General features: G+C 48.7%; 1 protein-coding gene and 1 long non-coding RNA gene across 3 annotated transcripts; one reads left to right on the top strand and one right to left on the bottom strand.

Annotated features, from left to right (window-relative positions):
- Positions 1–1317: 1317 nt before the first annotated feature.
- On the bottom strand, positions 1318–11412 carry LOC308568581. Its single transcript, XR_014000514.1, has 4 exons — positions 11334–11412; positions 9737–9892; positions 1969–2197; positions 1318–1670 (listed from the first exon to the last, which is right to left on the bottom strand). It is a non-coding gene; the product is annotated as an uncharacterized lncRNA (long non-coding RNA).
- On the top strand, positions 10894–14684 carry VAMP2 (vesicle associated membrane protein 2). 2 transcript variants are annotated; one of them, XM_081161699.1, is made up of 5 exons: positions 10894–11039; positions 11516–11636; positions 12104–12262; positions 12344–12395; positions 14021–14684. In XM_081161699.1, coding segments are annotated over exons 1-5 (585 nt in total). In that variant the 5' UTR covers positions 10894–11037; the 3' UTR covers positions 14272–14684. The 2 variants fall into 2 exon arrangements, with proteins under 2 accessions (XP_081017825.1, XP_081017826.1); XM_081161700.1 differs by lacking the exon at positions 14021–14684 and adding an exon at positions 13007–13524.
- Positions 14685–15675: the final 991 nt, after the last annotated feature.

Raw genomic sequence — 15675 nt, 5'->3', positions numbered from 1 at the left:
CAGATACTGCTGGTTTCCAAGTCTTGGCTCTCTTATGTGAGCTCTAGCCCAGAGCAAAAGCTATGGGAGCAAGCTGTGGGGCCAATCCTGAGTTCAAAGTGCACCCTCTACCCTTGGCTGTGTGATCAGCAACAGGTAGGTCACTTAACGTCTCTGTGCCTCAATTCCCTCATCCACACTCCAGAAGTAGCTACTACAAGCAGTTCAACTATTTGTTTCTTAGTCAACACCAGAAGCTTTGCCAATTAGCATCAGAAATAGGTTCCCATTTTCTTGAAATTAGTGACTTGTTAATCAGCATAAGCCAGTCACAAAAAGACAAATACTTCATGGCTGCAATTATATGTGGTACCAAAAGTAGTCAAATTCACAGAGACAGAAAGTAGAATGGTGGTTGCCAGGGGCTAGGGGAGGAGGGGAGGAGTTGTTGTTTAAGGGATACCGAGTCTCAGTATACCGAGTTTTGCAAGATGAAGAGAGTTCTGGAGATTGGTTGCACAATAATGTGAATGTACTTAACAATACTGCACTGTACACTTAAGATGGTAAATTTTGTTATGACTTTTTTACCCCAATTAAAAAAAATAATTTAAAAATTAGCCCTGGCCAGTGTGGTTAAATGGTTTGAGCATCAGCTGTGCACCAAAGGGTCATAGGTTCAATTCCCAGTCAAGGGAATGTACTTGGGTTGCAGGTTTGATCCTGGGCCTGGTTGGGGCACATGTAGGAGGCAACCAATCAATGTGTCTTTCTCACATCGATGTTCCTCTCTCTCTCTCTCCCCTTCCCTTTCTATTCTCTGAAAAGCAATGGAAAAAATATCCTCTGGTGAGGACTGAGAGAGAGAGAGAGAGAGAGAGAGAGAGAGAGGGAGGGAGGAAGAAGGAAGGGAGGGAGGGAAAAAAATAGCTTTGGGTGAGGATTAACAATAAAGAAATAAATCAATTAAAAAATTAAGATATCAGTGGTGAAAAGTGGGATTAGTCAATAAAAGAACAACTGAGTAACCATCTGGGGGAAAATATGGATCAATACCTTACACAATGAAATATTACAGATACATCAAAGATTACAGTGTAGGCCTGGCCTGGTGTAGTTCAGTTGGTTGAGTGTCATCTGGTGCACAGAGAGGTCAGACCTGTTCAATTCCTGGTCAAGGCACAAGCCCAGGTTTCAAATCGATCCCTGTCAGGGTGAGCTGCAGGAAGCAGCTGATTGATGTTTCTCTCTCTCTCCCTTTCTCTCTAAAATTAGTAAGAAAACATTTTTTTTTAAAAAAGATTACAGTGTAAAAAATCATAAACTCAAAGAAACCTTGAAATTTTTAACCTTTTTATTTTGAATAATTTTAGACCTACGGAAAACTGCAAAAATGGTACAAAGTTCCTGTGTACCCTTCACCCACCTTCCCCAAATGTTAGCATCTTGCATAGTTGTTGTAAGCATGGAGAAACTTCATGTCTTTTGTATGACCCTTTCTTCTTTCTGTCCCTCCACTCCTTTCCTTAATCATTAAGCCCTTAGAACATCAGGTTCTGGTCAGCATCAAACTCCCTTTAAGAACAAAGCTTCATGCCCTAGCGGGTTTGGCTCACTGGTTAGACCGTCCCCAAGAGGACTGAAGGATCTCGATTCTGGTCAAGGGCATGTACCTCAGTTGCAGGCTTCATCTGAAATCAATAAAAATATTTAAAATAATAATAAACCCTCAGAGATAACATCTTGACTTCAGTTGTGTTTCAACCCTAGGCCCAGGAAAGCGAAATGACCCTATAAACCCAAACCAATAAAACAATGCCATGGCTGACATCAGAACCTGATACAATGATAAACTACTCCCTACCCTGGCCCCAACCAATCGGTAGAGCCCACGACCCCAACTCCTTTAGCCACCATGATTAATGATTTTTCCCCTGTGTAACCCATCTGGAAGCCATCGGGGAGCCAGGTCTTTGAGCTCGAGCTCACCTGTGACTCCAGTTGTCGCACCATTTCCTTAAAAATAAACCTTTAGCCCGGCTGGGCGTAGCTCAGCGGTTGAGCATCGACCTAGGATCCAGGAGATTGCAGTTCGATTCCCAGTCAGGGCACATGCCTGGGTTGCCAGCTCCATTCCCAGTCAGGGGAGTGCAGGAGGCAGCCGATCAATGACTCTCTCATCATTGATGTTTCTGTCTCTCCCTTTTTCTTCCTCTCGCTGAAATCAATAAAGATATATTTTAAAAAATAATAATAAACCTTTACTTTCTTGGCTGCAAACTCCTATTCACATTTGATTGGGCAGGCAGGCAAACAGAACCCTTTAGTCCAGTAATACTGTGCTGGCAAGTGTCTTGATTATTACATCCATCAAAGATCTCGAGGCTCTCCCTCTTGGGAGCATGCCCTCACCTTTCCCATCTCCCTCTTCCCCCAGCTGCATTACCTCTGCCTTTCTCTAAGATCCAAGGGCCTTTCTGCTGCCTTTGTAACTTGTTTCCTGAGCCTACACAGCCCAGCTGGCTCACTTCTACTACCTCTGTAACTTTCTAAATAAACTTTCTCTTATCATTTGAAAAAAAAATTTTTAAAGATTTCATGATGTGTGTTTTTCTTCAGCTTTATTGAGGTATAGTAGACAAACACACTGTATTTTAATAATCTCTTTTCTTGTGTGTTATTGCAACTCCTGATGCCAGCAGAATGCCTAGCATTGTAGAATGAAAGAGCCATCATTTAACAAATAAGGCCCAAGGAGAAGGCCATCTGCCATTTGGGGACAAGAACCCAAATCTCCTGGCTGTCAGGCCAGATCAGCTGACTCATTACAAGAATTTATTGAGTACCCACTACCAGCAGGCTCTGGCTCGGCAGGTGACATGCAGGGAAATAAGGGAGATGTGGCTTCTTGCCAATCACACTGCCTAGAGGGGGACTCCCCCTGCCCAAATAGAGGGACTTGTCAACCCAGTGAATCTCTAATGAATGGAGGGTTGAAGAGTGAGTGTTTGGGACCAGGAGGCATCACTGTCTCCTAGTCCCAGCAGACTCTGACCTGCCTGTGTCTCCTGCTCACACAGGGCTCTGGCATGTGGCTCCCCCATTGTGCATGCTCACACTACCCAGCTTCCCAGCAGCCCTGAAGGCTGGGCCTGTCCTGTCCCGCTGCAGTGACAGGAGCTGGCTCCTTCGCCAAAGTGGTAGCAAGTAATCAGGGCTTTCTTTACCAGTCTAATCAGAAACACTGAGCAACAGGTCCTGCCCAAACCCATCCTCCCAAACAGGTGCCCAGGAGTCTACCATTTAGCCAACTAAAAAAATAGACCCGTCAAGGCATTTATCTAAGCCTAGTTTTCCCCAAATGTAAAATCAAGGTAATATCTATCTCATAGGATTGAGGGTTGAACATGGTAGGTATTTACAACAACAGTCCTAAGAGCACTGTTATAATAGCAAAATAACTGGAAAAAAACCTAAAAGGCTGGTCCCTGAGGGACTAGTTAAATAAACTGTGGGTAGAAGAGTGAGTGTTTGGGACCAGGAGTCATCCCCGTCTCCCAGTCCCAGCAGACTCTGACCTGCCTGTGTCTTGTCCTGCCTTCCATGGTTAAACATGGAAGATTGGTCATCAGCATTTGTCTTCTTTCCAAAAGTTAGCTAAATAACAGGAGAGAAGTCAAAGTGGCATAAATCTATAATGAGTAAGAGATCAGGAGAGAAGATGGCAGCAGACAAAGGATTTCAGCAAGATTTTGGAGGTTGGACAGCAGCCAAAGTGTGGTGACAGACCAAGCAGGGCAGAGGGAGTCAAGAGGACATGATGCTCAAAGATCCTGTAGGTCCCCAGATTCTGGGCCTGGCCTGGCTAAACAAGGTAGCACTGAGTCTGTGTTCAGTGATGAAACCCCTGGGGCTGCCTCACCTCTCACACCTGAGTGACACATACCACCCCTCCCTCTGCGTACTCATTTTAAAAAATATATGTATCTTTATTGATTTCAGAGAGAGGAAGGGAGAGGGAGAGAGAGAGAGAGAGATAGAAACATCAATGATGAGAGACAGTCATTGATCAGCTGCCTCCTACTGGGGTTCGAGCCCAAAACCCAGGCATGTGCCCTGACCAGGAATCGAACCTCAATCTCCTGGATCCTAGGTCGATGCTCAACTGCTGAGCCACGATGGCTGGGCTGCATACTCTTTTTTGAGGAGGCTTTGAATTTTGGGACCCGAGGCCCAGCAGATGTGAGGACTGAGACTAGAAACAGGAGTCCCCACCCTACTCCAGATCCACTCCCTCATCAAGGTCAGGAGATGAATAGAAGATATTGTTCTCTCAAAAAACTGAATGGCCCCAGAGAAAGCCTGCCATCTAACACTTGGGAGTCCATGTGAAAAGGCTTCCACTGTCCTACAGCAAAACTAATAGCCAATGAATGCCCCCCCCCCCCCGAGCTTCCAATCATCCTCTTGGTGGCTCCCTATTGAATATGAACAGAGAGCCACAGGCCAGCAGACATTTGAGGAAAGCCTCTAAAAGAGACACTCTCCCATCCATATACAGTATTTAAAAATGACCGATGTGGCTCAGTTGGTTGAGTATCGTCCTATGCACTGAGAGGTCACTGGTTTACAGTTTGCCATCTCCTGGTCACTTCCAAGCCCAGCACAAGAAGCAGTCACCTGCAGGTCGCTCTGTAGCTCATGCTGGGTGACCAGGTAGCCAGGTGGCGCCAGGCAGGGCACAAGGAGTAGTTGACCTTGGCCTTTACCTCCTAGGAGGCCCTAGAGCCAGCACACCTAGTAGACAGCTTCAGACCATGCCGAAGCACCTCCATAAGCAATACACTCGAGGGGTGGACTTAGTGGGCACCAAGGCCCCACTGAAGCAAGTCCTGCTCCATGGGGTTGGCTCCTCTAAATGGGCATAGCTCATCTTTGTAGTCGATTGGCCTGGGGGTAAATCCCTCCCATTGCCATGCCAACAGCAATCAAAGCTCAACTACAACAGGAGGTACACGTAGCCCGCATGGGGAATGTACCTGGAGTGCCAGCTCAGGTGACCAGGGAGGCTGCACCACTGGATCCTACAGGACACCTAGTACATAAGGCCACTCTACCAAGACCAGACTGGGAGACATAGCAGCTCTAACTATTACACTGAAACAAACACATGGAGGCAGCCAAAATGAGGAGACAAAGAAACATGCCCCAAATGAAAGAACAGAACAAAACTCCAGGGGTAAAAAACACAAAACAAAATGGAAATAAGCAACCTAGCAGATACAGAGTTCAAAACACTGTTTATAAGGATGCTAAATGAACTTAGGGGAAGAGCAGATAAACTTAGAACTTCAACAAAGAGATAGGAAACATAAAAATGGAGATAGAAAACATAAAAAAGAAACAAGTGGGAATACAATAACTGAAATGAAGACTACATTACAAGGAATAAACAGTAGAGTAGATGAAGCAGAGGACTGAATCAGTGATTTGGAAGATAAGGAAGCAGAAAACACCCAATTAAAACAGCAAAAAGAAAAAAATCCAAAAAAATGAGGACAGTTTAAGGAACCTCTGGGACAACTTTAAGCAAACCAACATTCTCATCATGGGGAAGATGGAAGGAGAAGAGAGAGAGCAAGAAACTAAAAACCTATTTGAAAAAATAATAATGAAAAACTTCTCTAACTTGGTGGAGGACGAGACATACAAGTCCAGGAAACAGAGAGAGTCCCAAACAAGATGTACCCAAAGAGGCCCACACCAAGACATATAATTAAAATGCCAAAGGTTAGCTTGGCTGGCATGGCTCAGTGGTTGAGCGTCGACCTGTGAAGCAGCAGGTCACGGTTTGATTCCCAGTCAGGGCACATGACTGGGTTGTGGGCTCAATACCCAGTGGGATGATTCTCTCTCATCATTGATATTTCTATCTCTTTCTCCCTCTCCCTTCCTCTCTCTGAAATCAATAAAACTTAAAAAAAAAAAAAAAAAGAACAGTAAAATGTTGACAGCTCTTTAAAAAAAATGCGAAAGGTTAAATACAATCTTAAAAGCAGCAAGAGAAAAGCAGTTAGCTACAAGGGAGCTCCCATCAGACTTTCAGCTGATTTCTCAACAGAAACTTTGCAGGCCAGAAGGGATTGGCATGAAATATACAAAGTGATAAAAAACAAGGACCTACAACTAAGAGTACTCTATCCAGCAAAGCTATCATTTATAATCAAAGGACAGATAAGGAGCTTCCCAGACAAGAAAAAGTTAAAAAGTTAATCACCACTGCCCGGCCGGACGTGGCTTAGCGGTTGAGTGTTGAGTTGGGGTCCAGGCGATCGGAGTTCGATTCCCAGTCAGGGCACATGCCCAGGTTGCGGGCTTGATCCCCAGTCAAGGGTGTGCAGGAGGCAGCCGATCAATGACTCTCATCATTGATGTTTCTCTCTCTCTCTCTCTCTCTCTCTCTCTCTCCTTTCCTCTCTCTGAAATCAAAAAAAGTCAATCACCACTAAACCAGTATTACAAGAAATGTTAAAGGGTTTTCTTTAAGACGAAGAAGAAAAATAGATTTACAAATATGAACAATAATGGCAATATACACATATCTATCAACAATTACTTTAAATACAAATGGTTAAATGCTCCAATCAAAAGACATAGGGCCCTGGCTGGTGTGGCTCAGTTGGCTGAGTCTCGTACCACGCACCAAAAGGTTGCCAGTTGGATTTCTGGTCAGGACACATCCCCAGGTTGTGGGTTTGATCCCCAGTCGGGGTGCCTACAAGAGGCAACTGATCAATGTTTCTCTCTCACATCAATGTTTCTCTCTCTCCTCCTCTCCCTCTAAAAAAAAAATCAATAAAAACATATTTTTAAAAAAGGCATAGGGTGGCTGAATGGATAACAAAACAAGACCTTTCCTTACATATGCTGTTTACGAGACTCACTTCAGATTGCAAGATACACACAGACTGAAAGTAAAGGGATGGAAAAAGATATTTCATGAAAATAAACAACAAAAAGCTGAGGAAGCAATACTTATACCAGACCAAATAGACTTTTTAAAAAGGTTATATAACAAGAGACAAAAAAAGGACCCAACAATTCTGCTTCTGGGTATTTATTTGAAGAAACCTAAAATACTAAATTGAAAAGACATATGCAGCCCTGGTTGGTGTGGCTCAATGGTCAGAGCTTCGGCACCGTGCACCAAAGGGTTGTGATTTCGATTCCCGGTCAAAGGCAGCTACCTGGTTTGCTGGTTTGATCCACAGCCGGGTTGGGGGGCATGGGGGAGGTGATTTTTCTCTCTCTCTCTCTCTCTCTTCCTCCCTCAATCCCTTCCACTCTCTAAAAATGGGGGGAAAATATCCTTGGGTGAGGATTAACAACAATAAAAGACATATGCATCCAGCTGATTGCAGTATTACTTACAATACCCAGATATGGAAGCAACCTAACTGTCCATTAACAGATGAGCCGATAAAGAAGAAATGGTGCATATGTACAACGGAATATGACTCGGCCACAGAAAAGAATGAAATCTTGTCGTCTGCAACAACATGGATGGACCTAGAGGGCACTGTGCTGAGTGAAATAAGCCAGATGAAATAAGTCAGACAAAGAAAGACAAAATACATGATTTCACTTATATGTGCAATCTAAAAAACAAAATAAGCAGAGCAGAAACAGATTCATAGATACAGAGAGCATTTTGACAGTTGCCAGACTGAGGGGGGTTAGGGGAATGGATGAAAAAAGTGAAGGGACTAAGTACAGATTGGTTGTTACAGAATAGTCATGGGGATGTAAAGAACAGCATTAGGAGTATAGTCAATAATATTGGAATAACTGTGTATGGTGTCAGATGGATACTACATTTATCAGAGTAATCACTTTGTAAGTTATATAAGTGTCTAAGCACTGGGTTATACACCTGAAAGTAATATAGTATGTCAACTATAATTAAAAATTTTTAAATAAAATCTAATATTGAATTTTTAAAATATCATTATCCTCAGAGAGATGAGAGATATTACATTTTTGAAATTAAAAAAAAAAGATAAAACTTTTTTCCCCCAAAAAAGAGGATACATGACATCTTCCAGATAGTAAAACAAAATGACAAATGAGTTGGGGGGGAGGGGGCTGTGACCAAGGGAGCCTCAGCTTTATGTATAATCTTAATATTTTGCAAGGAGAATGCAGTCACATTGTGTAATTAGAAAACTGAGCACATAGTGGCAATCCCTGTAAAGCCTCTGGCACACAGTAGGTCCCTGGTAGTTTCTCTTCCCTCCAGGAGCTCAGGGCTTGGCAGACAGCTCCAGAGCCTTCCTGACTGGAGGGCTCAGCCAGAGGTCACAAAGTTTGAGCAGCTGATTGGATGGTGGTGGTCTGTATTCCAAGCAGTATTCCCAAGGGCATGCTTCTTTTGTTCCTAACCAGGTCTTGATTTACATGCTGTGTTGAGGGACACACAAGGTCTCTGAAATTACTATTTTGGTCTGGTTTGACTTATGTGGATGGAGCAAGTTCATTAATCTGTGTGGAAATGACCCAGCTCCCTTTCATTCCAACTTCTGTCAGTTGTGTTAGAAGAGGAAAAAAAAAATAAATGAAAACCTTTATTAAGTGTCAACTACATCAGAACACTAGAGGTGCTTGTTAGAAGTGTACTTGGACTCCCTCACACAGCCTTTGAGCCACACCAGCCCGGCTACCTTATTTTTCTTTAGTTCAACTTACCCTTATTTGGACCTTCATTCCACCTGCTTGAAGAAAACATTCTCTTACTCATTTCCAGGTGAGCTCTGTCATCCCACCCCTCCCCTTCTCCTGCCTCCACCATTGATCTAAATTTGGGGTGTTCCTTAACACTACAGTACAAGTGGGGAGGGCTGCTCAGTGAGAGTCCTCTCTCTGAGATAAATTCTCCCAGTCCCTGACTCCATGGGTCACACACACATGCCCTCATTTCTACTCTGCTGCTGCTCCCCCCAGGATCCAGTAGCAATGGCAACTGCCAGCTTTCCAAGCCACACCCCACAGCTCTGCCTCGCGAAATTTATTTCAGGTTCTGTCCCTTTCATGTCCTGGACTCGGACATGGGTGGAAATGGGGATCACTCCTAAACCAATGTCTAACCTCTTGTCTAGCCCTCCGTTAGCTTCTCCACGGCTAGTGCAGGGAGGGTGTTGGGGCAAGGTTGGAAGGGGCTCTGTTTGTATCTCCGTCCAACCTTCCCTGTCTTAGATCCAGACACTGTGGCTTTTGAACTTAAAAGCTTAGAATTTGGTATTTTTGTTCTCTGGCTAAAGAGTAGAGTATTCTCAAGGCCAAAAAGCAAGAGCTAGGCACCCACAGTGAGATCTGAGGCCAGCATGGAAGCCGCTCCTTTCTTCCTTTTCACATAGGCTGAGCTACCCAACACTGTGTGAGTGCACAAGGATCAGGGAAGTGGCTGCTCCTTGGAGAAGAGGGAGTTAAGAGCATCTTTTCTGAGCTCTGCTGAGTCCCCACACCCAACACATAGGCTTCCTGCTCACTCACTTCCCCCAGACAGCTAGGAAATGACACCTCTGGTGACACAGCCAGTCCCCAGGCTTCTGCTGGGAGGGGGTAGGGTGCTGCGTGGGGGAGGTTCTCACATCTGGAGGCCCTGGGAAGCCTGAGTGGGGGAGGGAAGAAGCTGGCTTTTGTCTGTCTCAGAGGCTAAGGCCACCAGCCTCCCCTTCTCCCCTTCCAGGGATACAATTACCTGTACTAGGGCTCCCCTAAAATGGCCCCTTCTTCATCTTTGAGACTTGCCTTCACCCGCCCCACCGCATAGGCAGTTCACCTGGTCCTATTTTCTCCTGGCTGAGGTGCCAGGCCTGCTAGGAATGAGCTGGGTGGGCCGGTGCAGCTGCTGGGTCTATTTACAGGACCAAAAGAGAGATCAGTCAGGGATGGAAGGGGCATAGATAATCTTCACCATGTTCCAGATCAAGCCATTTAACAAAATACACAGTATTTAGCGTCTACACAGCTAATGTATTTTGGGGTCAGAGACAGGGCTGGAACTGTCCAAAGTCACACACCTATGAGACTCATACACACATAAAGTAGTGTCATTTAACCCGGGTACAGCAGGAGCCCCCTTTGTCTATTCTCTTTCCACCAAAACAATAACAACAAAACAAAACAAAAGCCCTGTCCTTTTTGTCCCAGCCCTGCGCCTTAGGAAAAAAGGCTGAGCCCTCCTCTTGAGACCAGAGTAGCTGACTCAACTCTGGGCCAGAGCTAGGTTTTGGCCAGTCCCCAGCCATCAAGTACTTGAAGCAGACCCATTGGGCAGCCTCTACCTTCCTCCGTAGGGTCCTAAGCTTGCCCTACCTCAGTCGGGCGTAGCCTGCCAAGTACCCCTGGTCTGAACTCCAGTTGTGAGCAGGGTTAACTTTCACACCCCCAGTGTCTTGGCTAGGGTGTGGGGGAGAGCCTGCCTCAGGCCCTTTCCTTCAAACCCTCCTACTCAGTATCCAGGATCCCAGGCCGCCTCTGAGACATCCACCTGCGGGGTGACAGGTTGGTTCCCAACTCCACCTCAGCAGCAGAGGGTCCCAGCTATTGGCACTGCCCTGGGGCCCGCACTTGCCCTTTCTGATTTCCCACCCATCCCTTGCCAAGCGCTGAAGGCGGTTCACCAGGAGCTGGGAGCTGGGTACACGGTGCGAACTGGTTTGGAGGCTGGGGGCGGCTGTGCGGCAGGCGGTTCCACCCCGCAGGCCGGCGGTGGGCGTGCAGAGGGCCGGCTGAGCGAGGTGCGGCGACCCGACTGCGCAAAGGCCCGCCGCCCGGCCGGCACGCCTCCCGCCCCGCTGGCCCCGCCCCCGCGGCCCGCTCGCAGCCAGTCGCCACCGCGCCCCACCCCCGCCCGCAGTGCCCGGATGTGGGTGACGCGTGGCCGCCATCTTCCCATCCCCGGCAGCCAGTGCCAGTCGGAGCCAGCGCGAGCCGCCGCCGCCGCCGCTGCCGCCGCCATCCCAGCCGCTGTCAAGTCCTGCGCCCGCTGCCCCCGCCATGTGAGTCGGCCGCCCTTGCCCGTCCCGGGCTGGCCTGAGCCGACCGCCGCCGTGGGGCCCAGGCCCGGGCTTCCACCCGCGCCCCTCGCGCTCCGCACTCCCGGAGACCAGGCCAGCGCCCGTGACTGCGGGCGGGCGGTGGCCGCGGGAGGGAGCGGACCCGGTGTCTATCCGCCCTCCCCGCCCCTGTCTCGCTGCCGCCAGTCATTTCGAATCGACCCCGGACCATGTTTGTGAAGTTGCCCTCATTTGACAGGCGGGGAAACCGAGGCCTGAGGGGGAAGGGGGCCTCACTCAAGGTCACGCAGCTCTTCGGCGGCGGGCCGGACGTGATCCGGGGCTTGCGTCGGGTGGCCTTCTCCCCAGGAAGGAAGAAGGGAGGGAGGGAAGGAGGGATGGAAAGGCGGATGGGCGGAGCCCTGACTGCGGGGCCGTACTATCCAGGCAGTGGGTCTTAATCCGTCTCCGCCCCTCAGGTCGGCTACCGCAGCCACCGCCCCCCCTGCCGCCCCGGCTGGGGAGGGAGGTCCCCCTGGGCCCCCTCCAAATCTCACCAGTAACAGAAGACTGCAGCAGACTCAGGCCCAGGTGGATGAGGTGAGTTGGGGTGGGGGTTGCCAAAGGCAGTAGGAAGGATCCTGAGGGTTGGCAAACTAGTGTGGGGGTCCACTTGGGCTGGGGGTGATGACAGTTCACATTTATGAGTTTTGGAACAAAAATACTATACTCCATTCCTGTCAGCGCGCACTTGGAAGGCCCTGGAGGGTTAGCCTTGTTAGTCTGGGGTGTTTGAGCCAGAGCAGATGTGCTCTGGTGACCCGCAGGCTGCTTGAAACTGTAAATAGAGGGTGCTGCTATGACATCTGAGATGTCTGGCTATCAGCATGCTCCTGATGTGTGCTCCTTGCATGTCCCCAGGTGTGCTAGGCATGTTCTATGTGTGTCCTTGGCATGTTAACTTGGCGACATCGGGGTGCTTGTTCTGTATGTGGGCACGTGGTCCAGGAGTGCCCTCATTGAGGTGGGCCTCGGCACACCCCCTGCCTCGTGGGCCCCTCTCCCAGGTGGTGGACATTATGAGGGTGAACGTGGACAAGGTCCTGGAGCGGGACCAGAAGCTGTCGGAGCTGGACGACCGTGCAGATGCACTCCAGGCAGGGGCTTCTCAGTTTGAAACAAGTGCAGCCAAGCTCAAGCGCAAATACTGGTGGAAAAACCTCAAGGTAAGGATGGAGCCAGGTAGAACTGGTGGGTGAATGGGGGTTTCATGGTCTGTCTCACTGACCCTCCCCTCTCACCTCCAGATGATGATCATCTTGGGAGTGATTTGCGCCATCATCCTCATCATCATCATCGGTGAGTAGGGCGGGAGTAGCTAGGGCCCCTTCTTTGAAGAGGTTCCCCCTATGAGTTCTGGGTTTTGAAGGTCATTAACCTAGTTTTTACTATTCAGCAAAAAGCATATAAACTGCCAATGGCGGTTCAGATTCATCTAGAGCTCAAAACCTTGATGTTGTTTAGCCTGTTCTTTGCCTGGTTGTGGGCAGTTCTGTTAAATTTTTTGGAAACACGAAAGCTGGTGGATCCCCACTGCTCCCTTGAGGACCCTTTGGGCCTAAGACCCCAGTATGGGAACCCTGGAATTGGGGGGGTAGGAGAGCAGGAAAGGCCCAGGGGCTTGAGACATGGCTAAGAAGCCAACCACCCAATTGTTTAAGAGCTTGTGGTCTCAGAGGCCCAGAGCACTAGGGGTCTGCCCCAAGGCTGTACCATGGGTTTGAAGAGATGCTGGAACCCACCTGTCCAGCCCCCTGGCTTTACAGGTGGAGAACCTGAGGTCCAGAGGGGAAGGGATGTCAGCCAGATGGGGAGTGGGGTGGGTGGGAGCAGGGCCAGGCCTGACACACTGCTTTCTCTCCTCTCTTTTCCCCCTCTCCCTCTCCTTTCTTCTCTTTCCCTCCCTATAGTTTACTTCAGCTCTTAAACCCCTGAGGAGCCTGCCCAGAGAAGGGCCTCTCCCCCCACCCATCCCCAGCCGCTCCTCCACCTCTCAGCCATATCTTCCAGCCCCCCCATCTGTGTGTGTGTCCGTGTGTGTGCCCTCCTGTAAATAGCCAGCTGTTATTTATACATATATAATATTATATATATTTGGTCTGTTTGTAGTTTTATTACTAGGAGATTTTTCCGGTTGTCCTTAACACCCCTTCCTGAGGTTCCCATCACCTTTCTCTTTTCCTCCTTCCCTTTCCCTCTTTTCCTGACCAGCCCCAAGTCCCTTCATTTGCATCTGCTATGCAATAGTCCCTCTTCCTCTCCTTTCCTTGGATTTAGCTGATCCTTCCTCCCACCCTGGCCTTCCCCATACTCCCACCCCCCTACAAAAAAACAAACAAAACAAAAAGCAATTGTCCAGGCCTCCCTAGGTGCATCTTCTTTGCATTATTTGGGAGGCTCTGAGACTGGCCCCACTTGGTCCTAAGAATCCCAAAGTCTGGGAGCTTCCAGCATGTTAATTAGCATTCATGTGCATACTGAGAACCCTTTTGGTTTCTTTTTTGTTCCATCACTTTTCTGTTCTTTCAACCTGTGTGTGTTTTTTTTTTCACTGAGGAGTTAGTCCCCACTGGTCCTTGTATCACACTTTCATTTGCATGACATTACTTGTAGGTGGTGGGGAGCCTGGGCTTTTGGGGAGCCAGGCTGTTCTGGCCCCCAGAATCATCCCCTCCTAGCCCCTCTAGTCCAGTTTGCCTCTGCTACCCCCATTTTCCAAACCTCTTGTCCCCTTCTCTCCCTCCCCTGAGCTGGTGTGTAAGTGTCTTGGAGTTCAGTATGTTATGATGGACCAATAATTCTGCCACTTGGAGTTTCTCCCCACATTCCTGATCCCCAGTTTTCACGTGGGGCGCTCAACTGACATTCCCATGGGGTCTCCCTTCCTCCCATCTGCCTGATCTTCCCCCTCCTCCTCCCACCAGGAGAGTTGGGGGTTGGCCACAATCTGATCTCTTTTGGGAGAGGTGGCTGCCAGTGTCTGAGGGGTCATCACTGCCTTGGAGAGGAGTGGAGCAGGGCAGAGAATCCCCAATTCCTGCTTGAAGTCTCCTCTGGCCCCACCCCTGCTGGGGGTTGGACTGAAAACCCTCCTCCCCAGTTTGGAGGGTGTTGCCTCCTTCACTGCCCAGCTCCTCTGACTGCCCCCCCTGAATTCAGGGCGGGGGGGTACTAGTCACTGCCAATGTGTGTGTGGGGTTTGCTGGTAGATGGGGGTTATTGCCCCTCTCCAGGGTGGTCCAGCCCAGAGAGAGACCTGTCTTCTCCTTAGGTGAAGTGATAGAGGAAGGGTCTAATGTCTTTTTAAATGGCACAATTTTGGGGGGTCTGAGGGTACAGTCCCTTTAACTGTCACTGGAGGGGACCCCCCAAACTCTTTCCCCCACCCTCAAAGTTTCTGTGTGGATGGGGAGCAGGGAGATCCAAGCTGTAGTGTGAAAGGGTAGGGAGAGATGCTGGGGGTGGGGGTGTTGTGCTCTAGATCCCCCCATATTATCCCAGTGTCCCCTGCCCCCCCTTCCCTCACCCCATGTCCCCAATTCTGTGGCGCATCCAGATTGTGAAAATGTACAATAAATGTGTAATGAGTAACTAAGTGGTGTCTGTCCTAAGATATTTTTTTAACCAGTGGAAAAGATATTGGGTCTGCAGGTTTAACAGGAAGGTTAATCAATATACATTGGGAAGGGACTGAGCTTTGTTGGAGGGCCTGACCTTGGGCAGGGCAAAGTGTGATTCCCAAAGTGGCCACCGGGGGGCACCAAGCGTTAATGGGAAGTGTTGATGATCCCTGTGTCTCTCTCTGGTGAACCCTGAGTTCTAAGTTTCCCAGCTTTCCCTCCGCCCTTGCCTAAGGGTATGCTCTTGCCCTTTGTTGGGTCCCTTTTGCCCCTTGATTTAACTCCCAGATGCTGTGCAGTCGCTCCTGTAGTCATTTACTCCTAGGCCTGAAGTAAATGGCCAACTTCTGTGAAGCATCTCTTCCCCTTGTGCCTAGCACAGTGCCAGCATCCAGAAAGGGTTAATAAATACTTAGTGAGCCCAGCCGGCGTGGTTCAGTGGTTGAGCATCGACCTAGGATCCAGGAGATTGCGGTTCAATTCCCCACCAGGGCACATGCCCTGGTTGTGGGCTTCATCCCCAATGGGGGCCGTGTAAGAAGCAGCCGATCAATGATTCTCTCATCATTGCTGTTTCTCTCTCCCTCTCCCTTCGTCTCTCTGGAAAAAAAAACAAACAACATTAAAAAAAACAAAACACTTAGTGAACAAATCGGCCTAGCTGAGTGTGGTGTGGAGCTGTCTAGAGATGGCCTATTGCCCCTGAACTCTGTTGTCAGACTCCTGACTCTAGTCCATGATGCCCCTGATGTGGCACCCTAGCTTTCTTGTCCTCAGGCGCCTTAACAATGAGTAGAGAGTGCTAGAAGGGGTCTGTGGGGCTTTCTCTGGGCTGCAGACAACCTAGATAGTATTTCCCAACCTTGTCAGCTCCCAAGAACTACCAGGAATGCTCTTTAAAATAGATTTTTAGGCCCCTTCCCTGGAGATTCTGATTCAGCAGTTCTAAGGGGCCAAGA

This window comes from Miniopterus schreibersii (assembly GCF_964146895.1).
Source record: "Miniopterus schreibersii genome assembly, chromosome: 16".
Classification (NCBI taxonomy): domain Eukaryota; kingdom Metazoa; phylum Chordata; class Mammalia; order Chiroptera; family Miniopteridae; genus Miniopterus; species Miniopterus schreibersii.
Note: the sequence above shows the minus strand (reverse complement) of the source record. Positions and strands in the feature narration are given on the sequence as shown.

Excerpts from the sequence above, each read along its gene's own strand:
- VAMP2 (XM_081161699.1), top strand. Across the intron at positions 11,637-12,103 it reads CTCAGGCCCAGGTGGATGAG|GTGGTGGACATTATGAGGGT; the intron begins GTGAGTTGGGGT and ends CCCCTCTCCCAG. Across the intron at positions 12,396-14,020 it reads CATCCTCATCATCATCATCG|GAGAGTTGGGGGTTGGCCAC; the intron begins GTGAGTAGGGCG and ends TCCTCCCACCAG.